This window comes from Neodiprion lecontei, chromosome 2, assembly GCF_021901455.1.
Source record: "Neodiprion lecontei isolate iyNeoLeco1 chromosome 2, iyNeoLeco1.1, whole genome shotgun sequence".
Taxonomy (NCBI): Eukaryota; Metazoa; Arthropoda; class Insecta; order Hymenoptera; family Diprionidae; genus Neodiprion; species Neodiprion lecontei.
Genome location: NC_060261.1, coordinates 39,329,649 through 39,356,373, shown reverse-complemented (window position 1 = coordinate 39,356,373; position 26,725 = coordinate 39,329,649). Strand labels below are relative to the sequence as shown.

At 37.8% G+C, this 26,725-nt stretch overlaps 1 protein-coding gene across 18 annotated transcripts in view; it reads left to right on the top strand.

The window, feature by feature from the left end:
• LOC107219666 (broad-complex core protein isoforms 1/2/3/4/5) overlaps positions 1-26,725 on the top strand; it is a 73,281-nt gene that overhangs the window by 21,124 nt on the left and 25,432 nt on the right. For 12 of the 18 annotated variants that reach the window (XM_046733016.1, XM_046733018.1, XM_046733017.1 and 9 more), the window contains 5 exons: positions 1,036-1,237; positions 1,357-1,548; positions 2,922-3,519; positions 4,634-4,693; positions 18,760-20,897. In XM_046733016.1, coding sequence (XP_046588972.1) covers positions 1,052-1,237; positions 1,357-1,548; positions 2,922-3,519; positions 4,634-4,693; positions 18,760-19,553 — 1,830 coding nt within the window. In that variant the 5' untranslated portion in view covers positions 1,036-1,051 and the 3' untranslated portion in view covers positions 19,554-20,897. The other 6 variants (XM_046733032.1, XM_046733031.1, XM_046733029.1 and 3 more) reach the window with 6 other exon arrangements.

The following is a 26,725-nucleotide window of genomic DNA, read 5'->3' as shown; positions in this document are numbered from 1 at the left end:
ATGCAGGCGACGTTCTGTCGAATATAGTTTTACTCTTTAACGAATTGCTATTGCGATATATATTCAGCACTTTATTCGAAATATATGTTATCTTTATTTATCAGCACCTTTACCGGCTTATCAGGATTTGTCGGACAAGGCTTAGAGAAATTGAGTCGCCATGTCATATTAGTGCTTTCATTGTGTATGTATCCAGTTTTAAAGAAAGAAATCTCACCTTGGTAGAATTTATCGCTAATCAGAAATAAAAAAAATAGCAACACTTAGTAAGATTATACTTGGCTCTGGTATGAAAATATTGATCGAGCGTTGACAAAGTTATCCAAAAGTTTTATACCGTTCCTTTCTTTCTTTGAAAACATGCAGCAAGGTTCAATGTTCCAAAAATGAAAAACACTTATAAACCGAACAAATATATGACGAGTTGATTCAACGATCATAATTAAATGTTCAGTCTCTCTTTGGTCTGCTTTTTATGATGACGTTATCTTGAATAAGCCAGGGAAATGAAAGGCCTTAATGCTGGGTTATTTAAATTTAATACATATTTCTGCCAAGTGTCAGAACTTTTCTTACTTCTTGTGCAAATTTCTGTGAAATAATTGATCCGTCGTTTCACGATAATACGAATGTTCGCATCTTGTATCGTCCTCCAGATTCGTCCCCTTGACAGAAAGCCTGAATGATTTGTTTTTTTTTCTTGACCATTTGCTCGCGGAGGGGATACCAGCATCTAAAGTTCAGAAACCACCAATCTATAATAACTACCGTCGTTCACAGACCCGTTCAAAGGTCACATCGCTTAATACTGCCCACAATTCAAAATATCAGACGTAGTATCGGAGAATGCAGCCTCTTACCAATCGCGGAGTGACGTAAAATTGATGTAGGCCATCGTGCCCTGATAGAGGGGATGTTAGCAAGAAATTATTCAAATATCATGTCGTATCGATAGAGACGAGCGATGAGTGAAGGATAGAAATTTTAATTTTATTCGTGCGATAATACAAGTAATCAACGACAATTTCCTTGCAGGTGAACAGTCAGAACGATGGTAGATACGCAACACTTTTGCCTGCGATGGAACAACTACCAGAGCAGCATAACGTCAGCATTTGAAAATCTGCGAGACGATGAAGACTTCGTCGACGTCACATTGGCCTGCGACGGCAAGAGTCTCAAGGCGCATCGCGTCGTACTCTCAGCCTGTAGCCCGTACTTCAGAGAGTTGCTCAAGGTGGGTGATGAAAAAATTCTTCATTTCTTTCGAGCCGAGTAACAGATAAAATTAAAGTGCTTCGAACAATCATTGAAACTTTTCAGTTCTTGATATTCTTTCTCAATCTCTCGTTACAGAGTACGCCGTGCAAGCACCCGGTGATAGTGCTTCAGGATGTCGCTTTTAGCGACCTGCACGCCCTCGTCGAGTTCATTTACCACGGCGAAGTTAACGTCCATCAACGATCGCTGAGCAGCTTTCTCAAGACTGCCGAGGTCCTCAGGGTATCTGGTCTAACGCAGCAAGCCGATCAGACCGATAGGGATGAGGTGAGTTTTGCCAAAGACTCTGATTGTTTGATAAAATAGTCGAAGTAAACCAGCTAGAAAACGATCATCGATCGAATCTCTCCGAGTGACATGAATTTTTTTCCTTTGTCCATCGAATACTTAGCAACGATTTAAATGAAAAAAGACGGAACTTTGATACGAGGTTGATGATTCTTGTTTGCATAACTATTAGCGTGTTATGCAACAGCCAGTTTATATGCGCCTATTTCAGCTAGCCATCGAACGTTTAGATTATTTAGCGAGCATATTTGCGTACGGAACGTTTGGCCAGGTGAATAGTTTTATCTTGTGGGCGTTGCCCAGAATGTCAGGTGATCGCTACAGCAAATTGAAGGCAGCAAAAACATCAACAGCAACAGCAGCAGCAGTGGCTGTCTCTCGCTTTCCTAGCAAAGTTAGCCTCTATAATTTAGGCTATCAAAATATTATCTTGACATAGCTTAACTAAATTGGTTTCATCTTATCTTGATACAGTGCACCTTTGCCTATCTCGATTTTGCCTCGCGATTGTCATAGGTCAAGCAAGCAATGATAATTAGTGCAACGCCGCTAATCTTTGTTCAAGCAAAAACTGATGTAGAATTATTCATGCGGATGAAAATAAAATTGACCTCTTCACACTAGTCACATTTTATGTGAGTCGGGAAATGATTCACGACTATGAATTATACCGCTTATAAAGTTATTGTCATTGCTAATACTTGGAAGTATTTTTTTCCCCCTTGTTTCGTTCACTGTTCCGCATTAGATTTGTACAATTGGTTTTTCAGTATGAAAATAGATTAATGATACCGACACGTTTCACATGCTTATGTAAAATACGAAATGTAGATGTAGAAATTTTTATGTATAATCAGCTGATTAAATGCAAATTATAATGTTCTATGCTAATAAAATTGAGGCTACTTACACGTGGGCTTTTCATAACTACTTATTAGGATTCGACCCGCTCTACCTAGTTTTACATTTCAATGTTTCAAGGTTTTGTTGATCTACCGAGAGCTGTTTGGGTATTTTCGCGAGTTCCTAGCTGTCCTAAAATCTTGCGTCAGGGTAGCCAAGAAGATGAAAATAATTTTTAATAATTCTCTGGCTTCAACGTTCCCCTTGTATTTGACACAAGTCCATGAGAATAGTACAGAAATTCATTAATTACAATGATAAAAGTGCTAGAAACATAACTTGCAAAGCGATAATCATTGGAATCTTTTTTTACGTTGTCAGAAAAATTGAGAATTTGCCTTTCCACTATCCCGTCGCCACTTTACGTCCGGTCTTGAATACTTGTTTTCTTATTTCTGCAACCCTTGGATCTCAAAAAATACTTTTTTTTTTACTTTTTGAACGTATAGCTGTCACACGTCAGAGCGCTCGCAGCTGGTAACCATCTTCCCACGCATGAAAAATTACCAGAAGAGAATTTTTTACGTGGAAATTCTTCCCCGCCATCAGCAGCAACGATGCCGGTACCAACAAGTCTGCACCAACAAATATTTCATAAATCGCAGATCCGCAAGAATGAAATTCATCCCTACAACACGCACAATGATAAAATTAAAAGGGCCAGATTGCCGTCGCCTCCTTTGAACAATAATGATGCGATACCGACAGACTTTTCTATGATAAAAAGCAACCACTTATCGAGTAAAATTGAGGGTAACGGATTAAACGAAGACAGCAGTCATGTAGAGGAGAATATCAAGTGCGAACCCCTTGAATTGACGGGGGGCAACGGAGGTGGGAACGGTGGCAATCACGACGACTCCTCGAATTCTGAGGCTGCGGCGTCTGATCGACCGCCAGCGTCAGCGAGCAGCAACGAACACGACCCTGAACCCGAACATCCACCGCCGAGCTTCCTTCCATCGGAGAGTAAACTTTTCACCACAACGCCTGGTACCTACAATTTCACCATGTCTGCGCTAACCACAGATCATTCGCCCTTATCAGGTGAGTAACGATATTCATTCTCCTGTGTCGGCCTGTACGCACAGACCAATTTTTATTGTTAGAATTCTTGGAAATTTCACACACTTTGCGATCGTCTTATAGAAATTTCTTTATTTTTGCTTTTCCTCTTTGTCTTAGAAGATGTAGGAAGACAAAATATGTATCGACACCGTACTTTTGGAGCAGAAGTAAATTTTCCTTCTCCTCTTTTCCTCGATATTCAAAGCAACGCAATGAGACGAAAATCAATGAAATCGAAATTTTGTTCTGCATTTAATTTTTTCCCCCTTCAAAGTCATTCAGATTTCGCTATAACATTTTCTTCTTATAGTCCATCGCGCACTGGATAATTATTAGAGAATTAGTGAAATTTAAAAAGGCAGTAAAACAGAAAAAGAAAAAGACACCTCCGTTTGGAAACATTTGGTTTATTTCTTCGGTCGAAATTTAAACATTTAATTGACATTTATACACAGTTTTTTTGTTACTCGGGTAATCGAAGGCATAAAATCATTAACTCTCATTACTGCAGTATGTACTGATATTGTTATCGCCAAGATTATTTTGGAGCTAGCTATGATACGCAAGCACTAAAAATTGTTACCAGCTAAAAGCTAGGAGCAGCTGCGAAGGCCACGTCAAAAGTTATCTCACATGCGAGGAAAGGCTGGCTGGCTGGCTAGCCCGATAGCAAATTGAAAAAAAAGAAACCAACAAAATAACAGTTGTAATTAAAGTAAAGGATATTTTTTTTGCAATTTGTCCGATGCATAATTTTATCAAATTCCAATAGTTCACGTTCTTTCTCAACGCGTACACGGGAAGATATTTGAAGGAAAATGAATATAAGATTATAATCATTATGCGTAAACGTTGTTGAGCCATTGAATTTCGCTGTTTTCAGACGGGTCGTAGACTTTTTTCTTGTTACTTGTTATCTTTTTCATTGTCAAATGATATTCTTACCGATGAGGGAAAAAATCAAAACGACGCTTTCAACATTCACGATTATTAGCTTAGTACAAAAATTAACAATACATGATTGCGAAATTGCTTACAGGCCATTTTTTTGTGAATTAGTTGTAGAACACTGTTTGCTACGCGTAACGTTCAGTAAAATTTCCAGGCCTCGGACACGGGCTTCAAACAACGGACCTGGCTGGAACTTCACAAGGTAAGAAAAAGTCCTTATTACAAATATCAGGCTGACGATGAAAAGTCAAAAGAATGATTGATGATGATTATGTGTGTTTTTTTTTTGTTTTCTTTTCTTTTTCTATCCGTCACGTTGTTGTTTTTCTTTTCTTTTTTTTTTTTTTTCTACACGTATTGTTTTTTTCCATATTGGTGAAATTTGTCGCGGTATATCGTTCGTTCGTTCTTTTGATTTTATTAAAAAAAAATTTTTTTTCTATTTTGTATAACTCCCCAAGCGTAGGCACTTCTTTGCTGTATATTTTTTTTTTATTACATATTGTAATTTTCCAGTTAACAGCTGATACATTAATAATGTCCGGTGAATTTTTAATGTGGAAGCTATACGTCTAATGATTGATTACAGAAAAGAAAGAAAATAAAAATGCAATATATATATATATACATGTATATATGTGTGTGTGTATATACATACACGTGTTTTACGGAACAATGTGTTTGTGTATATGCATATACATATGTGTACAGTTTTGTGCAGTTATATCAAACTAACCAACCACAAATAAGAATTTACTGGTTGCGGTGAAAGAGCACTACTATATATTCTGCTTGAAAAATGTAACTTCTTCTAATTGGCATGTGTTTCCAAATCATTGAAATCATCATTTGTATACTTATACTTTTTCACTCGTATTTTTTTTTTTTTTATTTTTTTTTTCGTAGTTTTTTTTTTTTCTCAACCTTTCAAAATCACGTTTCAAATCGCATACACGCATTATATCATGAATTCATATTATAAAATGATTTATATTATCATACACACTCTATGAAAAGTAAAAAAAAAAAACATATACCGCGTTTTAACGAATTAATAATAGGAAATTAAACTTTTTACAAATTTTTAATTGAAAAAACAACAGAAACAAATAAAAAAAAAAAAAAACAAAGGGTGACCAATGTCGTCATCGATAATTATTAATAATTAGCGCTGCGAATTTCATAAAAGTTTGGCATTGCTGTACAACAATATTATATAATATTATAATCAAATTCAGGACGTTCAAGCTAACCTTTCTTTCACCCTTCTTTATTAAGTAATTTCCATCATCTCAATACATACGTGAACCGGAATTGAATCAGAATTTTACGACTGTAGATCCTAACAACCGTTTTCATGATGTATAGCGTCTCCTTAATTATTACATTGATTTTGCTCAGTGATATTATTATTTCATACATATACATGTATGTTATACATGAAAATCATTCTATTATTGTTGGTATCTTCCCTGTTTTTTTTTTTTTTTTTTTTTTTTTTTTTATCATGCCGTGCTCGTACCGTCCAATTTGTCAGTTTTGTATATGAGTGTTGTTGTCGTCGTCCTGTTAATTTAAAAAAAAAAATTTTTTTCTCATTTATTTCCATTTTTTTTTGTCTTTTACCCCTTCAGTCACACACGTGATATATATGATATATATATATAATATATATTTTAATACAAATATTGTTTGTATAAATGTTATTACTTGCGTTACGTACATAACATTTTTTTTTTTTCCTCATTTCGTCTCTGTATATCGTAATGATATATTACATTACGTAGATATTTATCCATACAATGCGGTCGTCCGTTATTATATATCTATATACTCGTATATACCCAATACATCCGTCTATATATGTCGTCGAATATCTACGTTGGGAATTTATGGCTATATAGTTACACGTATATTACTGCATATTACTTTTCGTATATGGTTTATTTGTGTCCTTAAAAAACGTACACCTTTTTTTTTTTTTTTTTTTTTTTTTTTATTCTCCTTTATACACATATATGTATATGCATACATATTACGCGATATACGCGAAAATTTTTCGGGTATACGCACGCGGTTATAAGATGGTATAAAACTGTTAATATACAGCGATAATAATCGGCCCTGATACGCGGGGATATTATACTATACGTACATATTTATATATTATATACATAGTGATTGTTCGGAGTGTTGTATACGTATATACCGGGTGATCCCGAGTACATAGAAGAGGATGTGATAGGGTACATAATATTGTCACACGTTGTACAGTTATCGCACCTTATTCCCTGTTTTACTTTCATTTGACCCATATATTGCAATAACGTAATATTATCCACTATTATTCGTAAAAATATAGGTATATAATTATATATATATATACATATATTTATTTACGTATAATAGTTATAATAACAACAACAACAACAGTAATGTTTCACGGTTATACGATGCGTATTTATTTATTTAATTAATTATTTTTTCGTTCACGCGCGAGTGATTTTCTACCGTATCTAAACAACAACAACGTGTAACCGACGCTAAGGAACTGAAAAATCTTGTTTCTCCGAAACAAATCGTCATTGTAGTAATTTCATTGTATCCCCCCCCCCCCTTATATTTTTCTTTGTCGATTCCGCGACTTATTTAAATACAGATGACGACAAATATCATATAGGTATATCTATTTTTTTTTCTACGTTCGGTCAATGGCTAGGTAGATAATATCGTTAACAGCACATTGACGATCTATAAACAAAATAGTCGACAAATATCGCCGAGACACCGAAGCAGCGAAAAACCAGAGATTTCGAGCGATAAAATAATCTGTGATGAAATGATAACGCTCTCCGACTGGTGTCATCATCGTACGCATGATCTGTGGGGGGGGGGGGGGGGCTTGTGTTGTACCTAACTAATGAAAATAATGATCCTTTGTGATATTTTCAACGACAAAGAGCATGTACATGCAGACGCCGCCTATGCATACGTATCATATATTGTGTAGCGATGTATCGGTATCTGGGAGATATGGGAGGGTATAACTATTGATATTGAAGTATGCCGTACCGTTTTTTATTTTCATTATATATATATATATATTTTTTTTTTTCATCTCTTGGGTCGATAAATTAATCAAATCTTCAATGCTGTTTGATAATTTATTCCGGAGATTTAAATACGGATTTGTATAATTATATACGTGTATATATGCGTGATATATACTGCAAGAAATGAGTTTAAAAAAGAGACGATTGTGTATGTATATATTATGTGTATATACACTTCGTTGGGAATGAGATAAAATAGCGAAATTTAACGAATAAGTGTAAAAACGGTAAAATTCAACAACCGAAAATGCGATTAAAAGTTAAAACTATGCAACGAATGTTGGTTTTTTTTTCTCTTCTTTTTTTTAGCTTCTGACCTTTGGTCAATGTCAGGCGAGTGAGTGCAGCTGCGTTTTAATTAGTGTTGTGAAATGTCGGTTGCGATTTACGAATATCTGGTACGGGCGATTAGAAGAGTATAGTTTTTTGTTTTTTACTTTATTTTCGTTTTGTCATTCTTTCTCTCTTCCAGGAGGCGGGCGGGATGATTTTTAATCCATTTGCTATTATAATTTAGCCTAAAACCAGCTGCAGTCTGTTTGACGGAGATTGAACTTTGAAATAAGACGCTGAAAATTTTTCTAATCTCACGATTAATTACCACGGCACGATTAAAAAGTAGGAGTAAAAAATTTAAGAGCAAGAATATCGGGCAATATTGCCAAATCGTCGATTCGCCGATTATCTTTCGCACGTTTGTCCCCGCTTTTAAATTCGTGTGTGCATTTCTGCATATATTCCTACACCGTAGAGGCAGGTACGACACTGCGTGGGTGGTACGTAACAACGCAAGTCTACAAGGTAATTAGCGAATAAATTTAACGATCAATTAACTAGTCGACATTACATGTTACAACACATGTGCGTACGTATCGGTTATGCGTTAACGCCCGACGATCGGTGCTAAGAATGCGGCATCGTTAATTTATAATAACCGCCTTATGCTAGGTTAGTACGGTGTGGAAGAAAATAAAGAAAAAAAAAGAAACAAAAACGTTTTTATCAGGAGCCCGCCCGACGATAAGCTCGCAGATTTTATCCTCTGAAATTCAAGGTCCCCCTATCTCTCTGTGCAGGCGGGGGTTTGAATGTCGTCGACCAAACATTGGCCCAACTAAAAATACGGTGACCTTGTCGCGACACTCAACATTCCTCCAACTGCACTGTGAATTATTAGATATTTCATTATTTGCTATGTCAATCTTGTCGCCGCGCTCGCTCAGCCGTTCGTTCTCTCTCTCTCTCTCTCTCTCTCTCTTTCTACATGCATATATATTTATACATACACGTTTATGTATACCTTTATATATAGGTATGTTTATAGTGTGCATACAAATATATGTACACGTATTACATACAGTACGGATCGCTTCTGTGCCGCCCCCCTGTCTAAAATAAATAAAAAGTAAAAAAAAAAAAAGAAAACGACACGGAGAGAGAAAAGTTATATTATAAAAGGAGGAAAAAAAATAAATAATAAGTATAAAAATGGAAAGAACCGACGACTCCGCGCGCCACTTGTCTCACGAAATTATTTGCACACTCTTGCAAGTTATACATGTATTACATACAATACATGTATATATGCATATATATATAACCTTTTATATTTCTCGTACTATATGTAATAAAGTTTTTAGTATATAGCGATTCGGAAAAATTTCATACATAATAATTACTTCGGTATTCTTCCTTGCGTAATAATGTAGATGCGTCATTTATATGTTATCTTGAAATTTTACTCTCCATTGTATTAATTTAATTTATAGAATTGTATTTATATCATGATTAGTCGAACATGAGAATAGAAAGAGGCTGTAGGTGCGATTTTTTTTTTTTTTTTTTTTTCACCACAGACGAATTCAAGCGCATAAATAACTATTCAGCGAAGAAAAAACAGGTTTTCTATATTTTAATTTTTTTTTTCTGCTGCAAGCACTTACAACTGTTTTTAACTTTACTTTACAATTTCCCTGTTGGTCAAATATCGAAATTTACAATACTGTTTTTATTTTATCGTTTCACCGGTTACTCTTCGCGTATGTACGGTATTTTTAAAAAATTTTATTCTTCAAGCTGCACAGTTTGTGATATTTTTATTAAATACCTAGCCCAAAAACGCGAGATATTTTTATTCAAATTCGTCGCATGATTTTTGCATCGAAATAAACTCCTTGTGATATTATAAACGCGCATACGTAATTAAATTCGGCGGGAGTAATACACGCATACACGATATACCTATACAGTGTAGATATTCACGCACACGAGTTACCGAGTCGCGTGCGTGTGTAATATGCATTTATTACACATTGAGGAAATAATCGACACGATACGTATATGGAAGTGTTGGACTTTGTCGCGGTTCCGTTTAGACGAGAGAAAATAATATAAGTGTGAGAAAGACCGAGAAGAAGGCAAACGGAGGTAAAAAATAAAATTAAATTAATTAAATCGTACGAGAATAATTGTTTAATTGTAAGGAATAATTAATCTCGCGCATAGCATAATTGTAATACCGAGAGGTTGAAACGATTTTAGCTTTCGTATTGCGATTATTCCACGGTGTAAAAAATTCAATGCAATTTCTTCTTCGTTCCAACTATGCGATACAGTTTGTCGCTTTTTTATCGGACTCGAGCTGGATCTTTTATTTTTACATCTAGACTTGCTCATTATCATTATCTGCGATATTTCTTTTCTTTTTTTTTCCTCTTTCTATAAATGACGTATAAAATATGCTGCCTTTAGTTTTCTTCATATCCAACTAAACACGCGGATATCACGCAGTAGCCTATTACATTATTATATTAAAACCAAGCGTCGTTTGCGTACAATAATGATTATTTTCTCAACACAGCTTATTCTTTTATTTGGCAAATTTTTTCCTCCATCTTTGTTTATTCTAGTTTATTTCTCCTCTCTCACGTATATAATTATCTTCTTAGCTGCAGCGTAACTCACGCGCGGTGTTATGCAAAAACGAAGAAAAAGAAAAGCGAAGTAAAGTAAAATAAAGAAAAGATGTATATAATAATAGAATATAATGTACATTTGTTATGCAGCTGTCTACACTATACGTTCACTCTCCCGCCTCTTTGTTTCTCCTTCGCGTATATCCTGCAATATCTGCGCACAGTCTCGTATGGATCCTACAGATCCGTCTAGTTAGTTTATACGCTATGAATAAAATCAATTTTTATCGCTAACAATTCGGTATACCTTTTTCATATCTACATTATTACGCAATATATTCGGGCTTGAATAGACCTCCGCCAAGTGCATTTTTATCCAATTACGTATCTTACGCACACACATATGCAAATCACCGAATAAAATCCTATTACAAGATTCGTTCGCTAACGATTCTTCGATCGGACGAGATCTCGTTGATGAAAAGGACTCGCGACGTGATTCAAAACGAATAAAAACGAAGCAGCAAAAAAAAAAAAGATAAAAAATAACAACAACAACAATCATAATAATGTAAAAACAGGCTAGAAGTGTAGAAAAACAAAAACTGACATTATTATTATAGATGAGAACGCGAAACGCGAGAATGCAAGGTATACCTATACCATACGCATATGTTTTCATATGTATATTTTTTACATATCTTTCTCTCTCTCTCTCTCTCTCTCTCTTTCTCTCTCGCTTTTTATATTCTTAGCTTGTTTTCGTTTCGCGAACGACGAAATTTGTTTTTGAAGGCCGAAACGGCCTACCGATACCGCGATAAAGTCGGAGCCATGCTTCTGCGAAATTCTTTTCTGTTTTCCTTTCTCTTTCACTCGGATGAGGTGCGTTTTTTTTACATTGTTTTTCTACCCCCCACTCGTACCCTTGTTCGCAGATTTTTCTCTCTTTATTCGCCAATTCTCATATGCCTGCATACCTATCGCTGCGCTACCGTTGCATCGGATGCACATGAGCAACAGGAAGAGATCCCGTCGTTGTTACATGCTGTAAACGAAATATGTATGTTTTACTCGTGTATTATACATATAATAACACAAGCGGTGTAAAAATAACTGCGCAAAAAACGGGCACTATGATATTTTTTTTATTTTTTCATATCCTCACCTCGTCATTCGTTTAACGCGTATATAAATATATATATATATAATAATAATAATACAATATCTGCCGTGCACAGCAGGTCTCAGAGATGCAACGGCCTTAAATAAATATTTACCCTGCACCTCGATTCCGCAATACGTACGTACACCCGATATAACGCGTTATTCTGTCGTTCACTCTTACGCTCGTTATTATTAATTTTATTCTTAGTACGTGTTGTTACGAGAATGTTAGGAAAGAAAGGGAATATACCATAAAGCATGATCAGTGAATTCAGATTTCTTGTCAAAGAAAAACATGCTCCATTTTTCTTGATCAACGGACAATTGTACGATTATCGGGATAAAAACTTGCGGGCAATTCTTTCCTTATATCTTTATTTTTATAAACATTGAATTACTTTTTCCCGTTCGTATATCGTTTGGTATACATCCGGGTGCGTCCAAAAGAATTTTCTTCGATGACTCAGTCAACTTTGTAACGCGGGATATATAATATGCATGCAAAGCCGATTGCAATAGTTTAGCGTTACGTAACAATGTCACCCCTCCGAGGTATTATCAATCGGTTCTTGAAGTCTCTGCGAGCTCGTTATCTCGTTATAGTTATATTATATGTGTATTGTGTATGTTATTACACGCACACACACACGCACACACTTGCGCGCACCTTAAAGTATTTACACTGTCAAAGTAAACGGCAAACGATTGTTTCAATAATGTACGTATGTGATACTTATATGTACCTAATTGTAAGTGCAGCTGACCGCAATATGTACGTCACACATCTATGCACCCACACTTATCTTTGAATATCTTCCATTTTTTTGCAACCGACCCGTCTATTAGTGCTTGACAAAATGATACAATTTCGTGAGACAACGCGCGACGATTGAAAATGAAGAAAAAAAAAATGGGAAAAATTTTCGTGCTTTTCTTTCCGACAGGTAAACCTGATTCTATATATTTGTAAAAATCAAATCGAACGTACACTTCGATTTTAATTTGGCTGTCAAACATAATCAAGATCTTTTCAATTCTGTTATAATAACTGTACGTTTCGCAAAAGACGAAAAGACGAGATACTTTTAACTAGAATCTGAAAACCTGTACAATCTGAAATTTCGGCAAATTTCCATCTTTTGTAGCATCGAGATATCGAGGGAGGAAAAATCTCAGATTCGCTGTGAGATTTCAACCTTACCGACAGAGTTGACATTGTTGGGTTCAGGGTGGCGGCAGGGGTTGAGGGGGTTGAACGCCCATCAAAACTGTACGAATCACGTACATTACACGTTATTCTCGTGTACCGAGGAAGTTGAGACGTAAATTATTATGTATTCGCTCAGGTTGGATCGAATCCTGTGAATTCTTGTCATCTTTGATATTACGAATGTATGAAATGTAACATAAATATTATATTAGGTATCCATGTGTGGAGAGGCGCATGTATGTTGAAACGCGTTTATACCTACTCATTTATCGTGGCTGTATTTCTCTCTCTCTCTCTCTCTCTCTCTATCTATATCCATCTATCTCTATCTCTATCTACCTTCCTCTCTTTCTCTTTCTCTCTGTGGTTTCTAGTTTGCCTTGTTTTTTTTCTTCCCGCCTTATGGTTGCCCGACCGACCGACTGACTCCGCTATTATCGATGATGAACTTGGAGCGACCTCGAAAAAACTGCGCACAACAGTCGAACCGTCGTTGAAATTATAAATTCTATGCTTAGTTGTGCAAGTGCCGATTAAACTGCACCGAGCGAACACTTTTACCGGCTTTCCCGACCTCCCTTCTCTTCTCTCACTTTAATCGTTCAATGATACACTGCGATTGTTCAAAGGTACGTGGTACTCTAAACTCGGTTAAAAAAGTCCCGATTGATTCGACGATCGAACGGTCGCGTTACCGACTCGATAAACTCCGATCGAAATTGGCCAGAACTTGGGACGCCATTAAACTTTTCTCCGCCAACTGTATTGCAATTTGATCGTCTTGTTTGGCTCGTTGGTTTTTCTTCGGTTGGCAAGTCGTCGGTAATTCCGACACGTATGTTTTATACGTTCCTCCACCAGCCGGCAGCACTATCCACGTGCCAAATATCACCTTTACATTTTACTATTCACGCAATTTTTTTCCGCGGATTATGGATTTAGCCGGCAGACGTATTTTTTTTTTATTTTTTTAAATTTTTCGCACGTGGAAAATTTCGAAATTCTTCTCACTTTTCTTTTTTTTTTTCTTTCTTTATACAGAGAATAACAGCCTTGGTTATTTTTCCTTTTGTTGAAACGAACGAATGGATTTATTCATTTTTCTTTACAATTAATTTTGAAATCTGTAAAAATTGTATGTTACGACTGTTTGAAAAAAAAAAAACAAAATGTTCCATCTTGTAATTGTAATCCGAAATATTATCGGACGCCAAAAACTGTTCGATATTAGCGAGTTTCTTTCCGAATCAAAGGAATTCTCGTTTACGCGTTGAAAGTTTGCGTTTCAGGGGTTGAATTATTCGCGTTATCAGCGCGTTTAAATGCGCGCAGGTGATTCCGCCCTTGCTTGCAATAAGGAAGAACCTTCGGTTGTATTTAATTTCGGTTATAGGGCGGGCGTATGTGGTATATATGCATTATACATATGTATACGTATATGTATACAGCACTCGGGTGTAATATAAAATGTGAAAGTAGTTATGCGCTTTTACGCGCCGTTAATCGGATCTCACGCGCGGCTATATTGTTGAAGCCTTATAACCCATGGAGCCTTATACCAGTTATAGCCTATCAAACGTTCGCCTCCGAAGCCACGATATGAAAGCGATCCCTTCGAATCCAGCGTAAAATGGAAACAGTTGCAAAGTAATTGCCTCGTTTTAGTGGGAATATCAAAACTTGCTCTCGCCGCCGAAGAGAGGAAAAGAAAAAGAGAAAACGACAAATAAAAATTAAATCCTTAATGTCTATGTAATACATAGATAATATATATATATATATACATATATACATGCACACCTGTATACATATTTCTATTTTATGAAGAAATTTTACGCGCGTTTTCCACCCTCGAGCGAATTTATATATCCCATGTATTATATCGTCGTAGACGCATAGCGATGTACGTATATAGATATACTGCATGTCGCATGGTCAAATTAACGAAAATATTCGTTCATATGAATATTATAATTCCGTTGACTTTTTTTCTTTCTTGCTTGTATTGTTATTTCGAAAGAATTTTGCATAAAAACAACTATTTCTCTTAGCGTTATACCTATAACAAGGCGATAAAGTGGAACAGACAAATAAGAATTATAAGTATATGTATATATGGTGCGTTGCGCATACTTTCACATCTGTTCGATAATCAAGGGGACAGACACTTTTAGGTTTGATCATTTTCGATTCTCTCTTTCCGAGCAACGCGTACAAAGCAACCGTAACGACGGATATTGATATCACCGAACAATCGTTGCTTTGTTCAGTTACGTAACGAAGCGATTATTACACTTCGACATTTTTATAAAATTTCATTAAAACGCTGAATAACGTTAACTGAGAGGGGGAGAAAATAGACGAAAGAAGAAATAGACCGAAAAGTTGACGATCATGAGAATCGAATCGTGTCCACAGTACGAGATACGTTGAAACATTGATCTCTTTTTTCGGAAGATTTCTTTGCGCGCGATTTGGCGTTCGAAATTTTGAAAAAAAATTTCACCCACGACCACGTGACATCGTCGCCCTCGCACACCTGTCGGACCTCCCTTCCCTTCCCTTCCCTCTCGCTCCTCCTCGCCCTCCTCGCAGATCGCCGCCTTCGGCTACGTCAGAAGGGTGAAAACGCGTGGCTAATCCGTGAGGCGGGTGTCGGAACGAGGTCAGACGTGTCAGACGTGTCAGACGTGTTCCGCACTCCGTGCCTTACGCTGTACACCCATTCTCAAGGGTACGGGTCTGTATACCTATATACGTATGCCCTGTCCGTACAGGACCTTCCCCACTGTGACCGGGAGTGACCCTCTTCCTTCCAGAAAAGGAAGGGTTAACCCTCAAGCTTCTCGTTATCTCGCGATAAACTCGACTCGCTTACACGGTTCGACGCGTCACACGATACGGAAATCAGAAATCTCGTATCAAAGTTCGATCGTGTATCGTACGTGTTGCACACGTGTATTGGATATGTAAAAGAATCAATCGATCGGGCTCGAAACGCGGATACGGAAATTGAATCCGAACTCGGATTCACGGCACAGAGTGAAAATAAGATAAATTTATTTTATTGTTATAATAGAAGAGGACAGACGATTTGCTCGACGATTCTTGCCAGTTGAAAAACTGCTGATTGATTGATTTTATTATTCACGACCTATACCTCTCTGTAGGGTCGCTCTTTGCACGTATGTAATTATTTTTATTTAAGTATTTTGTATTGGAAATGAAAACAATAATACTCTTTACGAACTGTAAACTATATTGTTTCATAAAAAATTTGAATACATCCAATTTAACTTTTATTCGTTCGTGTAGAAATAATTGATTCTTTGTATAGCTTTTCGCCTTACGGCCAACTTTTCCGGAATCCATCTAGGCCGCAAAGCGAGGTATGATTGTGATACAAGAAAAAAAAAAATTAAATAAATAAATAAATGAATAAAGAAAAGTAAAACAGTTTGAAAATATGAAAAATTAACGAAATCAAATTTGAAAGTATCATTAATGTAAATGTAAAACACGGTGATTCAGTGATTCACCGCGTTTTTTCTAACCGATTCGGTAATTTTCACGCGACGAGGATATAAAATGCGCGAACTTTACGTGCACCTTCGCATATATATACCTTAGTAGGTTATATACGTATACATATGTACTATATAGCCGTATAACGAGCTCGAATCCGGCGACAGTTGGAGGAAGATTTTCGCGGGTGCAGGATACTTACCCTATACATATGTACATGTACTACGTATATGGTATATATATGTACATGCACACCCACGGCTATATTCCTACGCGTGTACCGGCGCCTATCTAATCTCGAACATAAAATAGGGAAGTTTATTAAGATCTCCAGTAAAACATGTAACTATCCTATCAAAGAGGGGGGCCTGGCGCGTAGCTTCGGGAGGATAAGGATGCGGAGGGATTGGGGGATGGAGGGGGGGGGGGGGGGGGATTTTAAGACTGGCGTAACCAATCCGGCAGCAACTCGTATTTTTTTCCCTTCGCCGTCCCCCGTTCTATCCATTCTCCCCATTCTCGCAGCTATGTAGGTAGTATCGATCTGCACCGCGAACTCAGCCGCGCTTAGAGAGTCGACATCAGTCATAACAGGGTTGCCTCTCTCTCCTCTCTCGCCTCTCTCGCCTCTCTCGCCTCGCCTCTCCCATCGTGCAGGGGTTATTAAGAATAATACGCATCTAGACTAGGCGACCCGGGACCCCCTTTCATCCCCGGCAAACCTTCTTCCCGCATCTTTCCTCCTTTTCCTCTCCCTCTCTCTTCTCTATTCCTGCATGGCAGGGGCAAGGGCGGGGAGCTTATCACGCAGGCGTTGCCTAGGTAACCCGCCGGGTAAAACCCGCAAAGAACGGAGCCTCGCGCATAACGCGCGTTTACCCGGCTGCTTTTCTCCTCTCCTCTCCTCTCCTCTCCTCTCCTCTCCACCCCTCCCCCTCTCATCTACTCTCATCTACTCTACTCTACTCTCTGTATTGACATCCCATCTGCCGACGTTATACAACTTTTTATGAGTGTAGTAGACGCCTTTCTCCTCTTCCTTCCACTACTCCTCGAACTTCTACTCCTCCCTTTTTCGCTCCTCCTGTAATACTTGGGCCAACTGTCTCTCTCTCTCTCTCCCTCCTTCGCCGTTTCTCTGTTCTCCTGCCTTTTGGCCACGCTCAAACTTGCGTCACGGCTCTCTTTTGGGTTTCCCCTGATTCCGTACATCTTTGAGCCTGAGCGCCTTTGCCCTCCCTCCCTCCCTCCCTCCCTCCTCCGCCTCTTCTCGACTACACCCGGAAAATATCAAAGTTGAAAGTAACTCCGGTGATGCGCGAAGGGTATAAGGTATAAACCGGGATGTCTGTATAGTAGAAACTAAGTTTCTCTCAGGCTTCGGAATTACATATATGTACCTATACCTATATATATATATATATATATGTATATGTATTAGGTGTATGTGCAGGTCTATATTCCCTGTGCCGCGAATATACGAAGTCGCGACATACGCCGTTTTATTATACGCCTGTACCACGTATACACTTTTATCCGTAAACTCAACCAACCCTGCTGTTTTATTTAACCGTACAAAACGTCGGAGATTCGACGAAGAGTTGATACGGGGCGCGAGGAACGAAACACAACCCCCTTTTCCCACCCCATATCACATTTTTACCAACTCATTCGAATCATCGTAAATCGGCAGCAATGCGTTCCTCTGTGTATAAGTTTTGAAAAAATGACAGTCAAGATCTAAGAAGACGCGGGGAGAAGAATCGCGCTTGTCAAACTGCACGTTGCGTCGTTTCGCTATAAAGTTCGTGAAAAGAAATTTCTTCAAACTTTTCTTGTGCGTTATACGTACATCGGTCTTGAATGAAGGAGAATTTAAAAATGCGTAGGCTGATTTTTCATCGTACAAGCAATTACACTGGGACTCTGTGTCATTATTACTTGTACAAAAATTGCAAAGTAACCGGAACGTAACGTTGTTTATTATATGTAATATAAATTCACGCTATTTCCTATTACGCATGTACAGTTTACAAAACGTGGCTCCAGAAGGGCGAAAATTATGACGTTTACGATGAAAAGATTAACTATGTACCGCGGTACGAATTCCGCGTCATTCGTCACGACGGTTTTTAAAGTGAAAACAAAAAAAAAAAAAATACAGGAATACGGAGGCGAGGAATTACGCGTATCAAAAAGCCGAGGAAGTGGGACTTGGTCGTCAATAATTACGCGTTGACTCGGTTGTACATGTAGGTCTCGTTTTGTGTTGTATGTCGTTTTTTTTTTTACTTTTTCGCGGATCAGTAGGACTCAGCCCCCTCCTCTTTGGTTGCAGACCGGGAGGTCGCTGAGGAGGACGGGGGTTGGCAGTCCGCCGGGGGTGGAACGATCGGAACCGGCTGCAAGAACGATGCTCAGCAGCAGCGGCAGCAGCAGCAGCAACAGCAGCAGCAACAGCAGAAGACGGTCGACGGGGCGACGACCGAAGTTTCCGATCCGCGTAGCCCCGTGCGAACGGAAAATAATTGTCGACATCTCGAAAATCGCGGGGGGCCGTCGACGCCCGATCAATTTCCGATGATCGATCTGCTCGACGCGGATATCGACGATCCGATGCAAATCGTATTTAAGACCGAACCGATGTCGCCGAAAATCGAGACCGTCGCGGACCTCGAGTCCTGTCTCCTGCTGCGGCAGGACGATCGGGCCTGCGAATCCGGAAATTTTGGAAATCCCGGAAATCCGGGATCGAAAGGGGACGGAAACGACGCGGCGATAACGAGCTTCGCTCACAATCGGAACGATCTGCAGGCCGCCGTTCAGGTGCTTCCCAGTCTTCACGAGATCAGACGCAGGCCTCTGACGATCGAGCCCGAGGTTATTTCGAACGGTCGATCGGCCGGCGCTGCTACTTACTGCACGTTTTGTCAAAAAACATTTTCCCGCGCTTGGTCTCTCCAGCGACATCTCGCCGATACCCACTTTTACGTGCCTCAGTCTTTGGCCTGCGATCAGTGCGGCAGGAGTTACAAATCGAGGAACAGTCTTGTCAGTCACAAGTCGCAGTATCACGCGAAACGCGAACGGAAGGATATTCAGGATTCTTTACACTGCGAAATGTCCTACTGACGATCCTTATTCCCAAAACAATCTCACAGAGATTATATATTGCTACAATCTTTTCTCGAGACCGAGGATAATCATTACCTTGCTACTTATTTATCGCTAACCGATGTCCCACCGTTCTCGTTCTTACTCCAATATTACCTTGTTTCATATCTTCGTCGTCGTACGATTCATCTCAAGGATAACAACAAATATCTCGTCAATATCGATCGAACTAGCATTTATCCTATCAAACCACCTTCCCTCTCGCATCGTTTATATCTCGAGGCAATTATCAAGAATGACTATCGAGCCGGCAGCTGTTATCGGGCAAACTTTTACCTCGTTCTCTACCGTTGTACAAGGACGTCCGTTGACCCCCCCTCCCCCTTCCTCCTCCCGTCATCCACCCTCGCCCCTCCTCCTGGGACTTCCCATTGATAAATCTCCGGAGTGTATTTTCCGCTCACCAGACCCCCCGATCATGTGTTTCAATGCTGTTCACACACGAGCACAACTTTTCAATGAAAAGTGGGAGGGCGCTTTATGTACAGTATATATACGTATATATATCTGTAAAACACTTTATACGCCGAATTTGTTTTTTCCTCATTCCGATTTAAGGATTATGCAATTGATCGTTCGTCCGGTTGTACAGGTATTTATTGGAAAGGTGTTAATTTACTGAATTCTATTTTCCATTGTACAGAAGATTCGTTTCCATCGATGTATTTTTTTTTTTTCTCCGCAAAGTCGAAAGCAGTCCGAGTTATCGTAAGACAATGATCATGCGTATAACGCGTACTTGTATAAGTGTAAGTTTATTGAAAATCAGTGACGAGATGAGAGGAGAATATACCGCAGATCTTATATCCGTACCATACAGAAATTGAGAAAATAAATGTTGAACAATGTTTTTACACAAAATTCATACTCAAATATATATTATGTATACACATATCACCATTATGCGTATATAAAATAACGATACATTTCTACGACGAAAATAATTTTCCGTCCGTTGTGTTTCTTTTTTATTACTTTTTTTTCATTTTTTGTCTTTCATTCGCTTATCGTATTGTTTTGTATTATTTTTGTTTTCGATTGTTGGAATTATATTTCCATTTGAAATTCGATAAGTCACCGATACACGGAGCCATGGACTAACGAAGGCATTTATTTTCTCTGTTCTGGGTGGTGGTGGTGATGATGATGATGATGATGATGATGATGATGATGATGATGATGATGATGATGATGATGATGATGATGATGATGATGATGATGATGATGATGATGATGATGATTATTGTATTGATGATGATGACGGGGATGACGATCGCGCCGGTTACGTCATTCTTGCCGTTGGCGATTGTAGAAGCAGGGTTGGCGATGACTTCTTCTCAGAATCAGCTCGATATTCATCAGTCTATATTCGGCGATTCCTCGACTGATCATCTCGGAAGAGTATCGCAGGTGAAACCAAAGTTGGAAATATTCCCGGTGATAAATCGGCGGAGAATCGATCCCGATTCGGCCAACTGCTGCGGAGCCGTTTTCGGGGCTTCCGGTGGTTCCGGTTCCGGTTCCGGTTCCGCGGGCTACGCCGGCGCTTCTTCATCGCGTTCCGGCCCCGCGAACGACTCCGAGGGGTTCCCAGACACCGCGAGTCTCGGCTTTCCTCCGCCCCCGGCGCCCTCCTTCGACGCTTTGATACCCTTCGACGTGAACCTACTGCCGGAATCCGCCCCCTCCGATTGGTTCGCCAACATACCGCCGGAGTTCAGGAACGCGAACACCGAATCCATGCAGGGCCTGCCCTGCACCCACTGCGGCAAGTGGCTGCGGAATAAAATAACCCTGAAAAGACACATTCAGGACCTGCACTGCGCGCAGAGCGAGGAATTCAGGTGCACCATATGCAACAAGGTTTATCGAACCAAGAACAGCCTCGTTGTTCACACCTGTAATTATCACGGTGGGAAAAGACTAGCCGCTGCTTCTTTTAATTCTACGTCGGTGAGGCAGCTGCAACAGGCGCAGATCGCGGGGCTTGATTTCTTGTAGACGATGTCCGAATCTCGTTTCATTTTACATCCCCTCTTACTTTTTATCTCTCCCTATTTTAACGAATTTATTTATTTACGAGAAAAGTATTACGGAATTCTCAACATTCAATTGCACTCTCAATTTGAGTAGAACGATGGTTTATTGCTGCTATACCTTGTACAATGTACAACTGGAAAGAATACGTTGCGTTAATCTTGTATATTAATATATATGTAATATATATATACACACACACACCTAATGTATAGTCGAATACTTTGATATTGTCTCGTACCATTGTAAGAGGCATGTACAGTTGTAATATGTAGTTGTAGAAGACGATTTTACGCACGCTTTAACTCAACTCAATGATACGTAACATATGGGTATTATATCGGGTTTTCTATCGATTGTTGTAGAACAACGTGTAATTCGGGAACGAAGTTTGATGAAATTGAAAATATTTCGTTTAAACTGCAGTTCTCTTTTCGCGAGATAAATTATGCGCGGTATGGGTAAATTGAAGAAAAAAGAAACCAGTTACGGGGAAACGAAAAAACTATCATCTCGTTTCACAAATTTTATGCAAATCACGAAATTCTAAGATTCTGCAACGGAAAACATGTCTCAGCACTGTGACGTTGGTTTGCGAAAAGTTTAATTAGATAGCTCGATTTTCGTATTGCGCGAGAGGAGGCAAAGATGTAAAGATATTGCTAATTTTAAAAAAGAGAATATAGAAAGAAAAAAAACGCGCCCGAGATCGATTTGTAAACTAAGAACGTATCGAATCGTACGACGATTAATTATCGATGGAATGCTGCTACCGATGCTCCTGTATACTGTATAAAAAGATCTACTTTTAAATAATAATTGTTTCTTCTCGTGTATGATCTCTGTAAAATATTCCAATAATCTCGCGAATGGACGTTACATTCATTCGCTAATAGATATAAATGCCGAAGGCTGCTTAGGGAATGTGAAAAATCAAATGACAACTTGGGAAACTATAAAAGTAACGTGTATTACGATAAGTTGTATACATACGTACGTAAATACTATGCCTGCGTGAAAAATGCTTGTAACCAAATTACGATACTTGCATAATAAATATAATATATATATATATTATATACGCAATTAATTTAAACGACGGAGGAAAAGAGAAATATAATAAAGAAAGAATGCAATAAAAATAGTTACGATAAATTTACATTGTGGTTTTAATAATGGAAACTTTTCACCTCGGCAAAGCAATTCACGCACCCTAATTTGCGTTTTATGATTAGGATACTTTAATTCGCCCGCGGTTTTTTTTTTTTTTTATATATCTTTTTTCATCTTTGAGACGAATCCTGCACATATGGCGTGACGTGCGTGACTTAGATATAATACGTCTGTTGGGACGGGAGGGAATGTAATTGTGTGTAATTATTTATCCGCAGCGTTGTTCTTTCAACGTTTTATATCGTGATGACATAATTCTGTGTGTACATCCGTATGAATAAATAGAATCTCAACAAATCCAATTTCATCGCATCAAAATCATTGATCTATCTATCTCATCTGTAAATATACACATCCACATACATAAATGCGTACATTTATCTATCCATATACATACATATATATGTATATATATATATATATATACATACCCTGTATATAATATTATATATTACGATGTATGACACTACACTATATCACGTATCATGTGTCGTAATATATAGTATCTACTTCTACGCACTACTTAATTAGTATTATATCGTTATACCTTGCTGTAAATACTCATATTATACATCTCTACTATACGCACATATATATGTTATATATATATATATACATGTATATATATATATATATATATATATACACACACACACACATATATATTTATGTATAATTGGACCCATCTGGTGAACTGAACAAACCACTAACATCATCGCTCAGAATCAATCGCTGTGGACTCTTGGATCGCTTGCACTCTACTATATCTACATCCGCTAAATATAAATATATATATAAAATAAAGAAAAAAGAAGAAAAAAAAAAAAAAAACCAGCAAACCAATTGTATTAAGTCTGTATCATTTGAAAGTTGTACTTGCGGCGAAGAGAACGCTTTTCAAGTCTCACCGAAACATTTGGAAAAAAATTTCCAACAACGTTTTCCGTATTTCCCCTTTTTTTGTAAGTTGTAACTTTTACTATAATCAATTTCCGTCGAAATATGTCAGAGCTTTGTTTTTACTCGTTGGACTAGAATTTTTGCTGGATGATTGTTATTACTGTGATTATTATTATTATTATTATTATTGTTATTATTATTATTACCGTTGATCCAATCGTTTACCGGGCAATATTCACGGCTTGATGTCGACTCAGAAAACGATAGTCTTTCTCTTTGTTTCTATTGAATTTTTTCATTCCACTTGTAACAGACATCGCGTCAGAGCGAAGGAACAGTATCGAAACGTTAGCAAATCGCTGTTGTGCGTAAGGAAAAGCTTCACTTCGTCCCGCAGTATTCTTATTATACATGCACAAACGTGTATATCCTGCATCGTGCACTGCAAGCACATCTAATATAATCTGCCATAAGCGTGCTGGTCGAAACCGTAAAGCGGGTCTTACGACTACGCTATATACATATATATTTATTTACAAATCTGCATATATCTATTATACGATAATGATAATTCATAATAATAATAACAACAATCACAACAACAACAACAACAAAGTTGGTCGTGGGGACGGCTTGTTTGTCATAGGTGATGGTGGCAAAAGAGGAAATAAAAAACGGAATGGCTTACGATATAACTGTACACGTAAAACGAAGAGGCACAGTATAACGGTTTGCAAGATTAAAAAGAAAAAAAAAAACAAAACAACCGAACGAAAATTGCTTCAAGGCGAAATATTGAGCCGAAAAAAAAAAAAAAAAACAAAATCGAAAACTAATAATAATTTACATGCACAAAGCACGGAGGTGGTAGAAAGTGGTGTGTGTTGTATAATGATAATAATAACAACAATAATGATAAAAATAATAATAATAGCCTGAACGCGCGGTCAAGAAACAATCGGGGTTATTGCTATTTACCGTGTGCTGCGTGTAGATGCGATAATCGGATAGAGAAAAGAAAGAAAGAAAGAAAAAAAAGAGAGAAAGAATGCAAAAAAAAAAAAATGTATGTAAAATTAAATGCAATTCTAGACGTAAAAACAAAAAAGAAAAGGAAAAGGAAAAAAAAGCAAAAAAAAAAAACAGAAATGTAAAGTAAACGCAAAAATCAAACGATCGAACGAACCGAAATTAACGAATTAATTAAAAAAAAAAAAAAAAAAGTAACCATGTGTCTGGTTCTGCCGCCAGGTCTGTTGGCCGGCAGCAGCGTGACCGATGAATTTCGATGCGAGCCATGCAACAAAAACCTGACCTCGCTAACACGGTTGAAGCGGCACATACAGAACGTTCACACGAGACCGAGCAAGGAGCCGATATGCAACATCTGCAAGAGAGTCTACTCGAGCCTGAACAGCCTTAGGAACCACAAGAGCATCTATCATCGACAGCACAGCAAGAACGAGCAGCAACGCAAGGAGGAGGAACTTCAGCGGGCTGCCGCCGAGAGGGAAAGGGAAAGGGAAAGGGAACGGGATAACGATCAGCACAGGGGAATTTACGAGCGTTCATTTTCGAGGCAATAACAGATTTTTTTTTTTATACCTACGATGCTACAGGGGAGCGGGGATTGTCGAGACTTGCTTGCCGAGTGTCGTCGTCGCGTTCCTCAAATTCCCTCTCTCCCCCCCCTCCACCCTTCGTCGCGAAAAAATACAAATTTAACAAAACGATGTAAAAGAAAGAGAAAAAATGAACCAATCCATAACGAAAGAACGCCGCGGATCTTGCGATATAATCGTTTTTCCGTCATCGAACACTTATGGTAACAATTATGCTTAGATATACGTGTGACGGCGCGACGGTGGATTTTGAAAAATGAACATAAAAAACTGAAAAAATAAATAAATAATACAACAACAAACGAGTGATTGTAATGTATATATAGTATAATGAATAAGGATAGAAAAGGAAGGAGCGTGTGTAAATTGTAGAGAATACGAGAAGAGGACGCACGCTGTGCTACAGTGAGTTGAACGATGTTTAAGGTGACCGTTTTTTTTCCGTGCCTATTTGTTTTTTTTTTCGTTTTTTTTTTGTTTTTTTTTTTGTCTCACCACTACAGTCTCTCAATCGTTTTGTCCGGATTTTACCAGAGTTTCCTGATTGCTTGATAGTTCAATGATTTACTTGATAAGGACTGTTATTCTACCACGCGTGTAAATAGTAACTATTATGCATACTAATTGACGTATTTAAAATTTTTTTTTTTCAAACTAACGTCCCTTAATTATGCAGCGCGTAATTATACCTTTAACAACAGTGATTAAATTATATTTACGGATATTTAAGGTGCATCGGTGTGCCATTTTTTTTTTTTGGTTTTTTTTTAATTTCCAGACTATGGTTCAGTCGGAAAGGAAAAGTTTTTGCTATAAAATATCAATTTTCTCATCTGTTCGATTCAGAGAGAATTTGTTTTTTTTTTCTCTTGTTTCAAATCCTTTTTCTTCATATTATTATTATTATTTCTATTATTATTTATTTTTTTGTCGGGACGTTTGCACTTGAGTGATGAGAAAAGAATTTGGATCGAAAGGCACTTGATCTGCAAGCGCATGTAATATATATCAATATATATATATATATATATTTTCACATACATGATATTCTAACTATAGTTGTGATGTGATAGATCGAGGACGTCGATCAAGCGCAGCGATGCTATATAAAACGAAGAAAAAACTAGTACAAACGACTGAAATGAATACAAATGATGATGTTTAGTGTATAATTAACGTATAACGATTTTATATGTACCGGTATAGGTATGCGTTATACGAATATATAGATTTCGGTAGATTAAAATTGAACTCTACGCGTTTATTATATTATTCTTAACAATTATATTTATATTATAATTATAGAAGCTTGGGCTTGGTAATGTTTCTGAAAATAATTTTACCACGTAATTTCGTTCGTAATATTTATGTACGAATATTATATACATTATACATAAA